General features: G+C 37.4%; 1 protein-coding gene across 1 annotated transcript in view; it reads right to left on the bottom strand.

The window, feature by feature from the left end:
* Positions 1-1,806, bottom strand: part of LOC109394157 (collagen alpha-1(XIX) chain-like) — a 65,085-nt gene that overhangs the window by 53,869 nt on the left and 9,410 nt on the right. Inside the window, exon 4 of the mRNA XM_019663982.1 lies at positions 1,569-1,610. Coding sequence (XP_019519527.1) covers positions 1,569-1,610 — 42 coding nt within the window. The remainder of the gene's footprint in view (positions 1-1,568; positions 1,611-1,806) is intronic.

The raw sequence follows: 1,806 nt of genomic DNA, 5'->3' as shown, positions 1-1,806 counted from the left end.
GGTGAAATGATCAATTACTTCCACTTCGGAGACCCCTGGAGTCCTGGTTCCTCTCTTTGTCAAGGCCTATGCATGGTCTCTTTTGTCTATTCTGTGAGCCACCCCATATTGTATCAGGATATTCATTTCAACCTAAATGGATACATTTTTGATTCTTAGAGTAAAGAACCCTAACCATTCTGATACGCTATAACTCTTACAATGCTGCCATTTCCAACACTACTGCCTTTGTAAAGAACCTAAGAAAATGTCTGAGGGCCTAAATTCCTGTGTTAATGTTACACTTACTAGCTATGTGACTCTGAGCAAGTAACTTAACTGCTTGGACCTTCAGTCTCTTGTCTACAGAATGGGGATACTATCACAGCCTAAACTTACAAGATTATTGTGAAGATTAAGTGAGATAAGCAAAGCAGCATATTGCCTGTCATGTAATTATAACAATAAATGTAAGATCTTCCAGAAACCCCCATAAATATTCTTCTGTGACTTATAAGAAAATATTGGCTTTTGAAGGTCTTAAAAATATATTTTTCTAATGTATTTTTGTATTTATATTTACATTTATATATCTATTTTCAAAACTTTAATCACCTAACAAATACATATTGGAATTCCTGAGTCTTGAATTAAGTTCAACAAACATTCCTGCTTGCCAACTACTATTATGTAAGTCACTGTACAAAATGTTGGGTATTTAAATGCTAGGAATATAAAATAAATCACCTACACACACATACAGCCTAGTTGTGTGTGTGTATGTGTGTTGTGTGTATACGTATGCACTGTCCATTCATACACAGACAGGTAAGACACATAAGGTTTGAGTATAGTGTAAAGGGACAGGTTTCCACCTGGGTTTACTCAGTCTTAGCATACCATGAAGAGACACACTAATACATAGCATTATGGGTGTCCCATTATCATTCTCCCCGTCTGGTTTACAAATAAAATGCTGGGAAATATTAGAGGAAAAAATGGTAGCAAGATTTATTTCCTATGAGATGGAAATAGGTAGATACTTTTTATTCAGTAGAGTAACAGGTGTTAGGGCAATGGTCAGCTTTGGAATTTTAGAGCTCATTTTGTAAAGTTCCATGACATCAAAACTCAGCTTTGAAAGCAAGTTGTTTATTGAGCAGCACTGGTTTTCATCCTGGGACTGGCCAGGGGGACACAGAGAGGAGGATTAGGTACTCAGTGGTGAGCCAGGGTCAGTAAAGACCCATTAAGAGAAAGCTGCTCTCCCGGGGAGAGAATGATCTATGCAAGGGTGTTAGTGACATATTCCCTCCCTGGAGGCATCTCAGAATTACCATCTCTCCCCTCCCTCGCCCTTCTACACCCAAAAGGAGATCACAGTAAAGAAGAAGAGAGTGGGGGGATTAGTATAAATGGTGTAAGGTACAGGGAGACGTGTGTTCCCTTTTTTCCATCTTATAGATGTTCTGCCATTTAAAAATTAAATTTTAGTTCAGGCTAAACAATCAACTCAATTTCTGATAAAAATTTCCTTTCTGAGTTTTCCTGGAAGTGAACACATGATTTCTTACATAGCAACAAAGTACCTTGAGCAAGGCACCGATGTCTCCCAAGAGAGGAAGTGCAATCTGTGGTTAAGGAGAAAGAAACAAATACATGTATTTATAGACAGAGAGGCACCAATACAATACAAACGTACAATACAGCGTAGACATTTTTGAGAAATAGTCTTTATTTCTCTACTATAAACACACAAATACACACATATTATTGCTTTGATTCTGCATCTCTATTTTACATTTTCATGACATGGCAACCTTTCTG

The sequence above is a fragment of the Hipposideros armiger genome, unplaced genomic scaffold (genome assembly GCF_001890085.2).
Source record: "Hipposideros armiger isolate ML-2016 unplaced genomic scaffold, ASM189008v1 scaffold_413, whole genome shotgun sequence".
NCBI lineage: Eukaryota > Metazoa > Chordata > Mammalia > Chiroptera > Hipposideridae > Hipposideros > Hipposideros armiger.
This window is presented reverse-complemented; position numbering and strand designations above follow the sequence as displayed.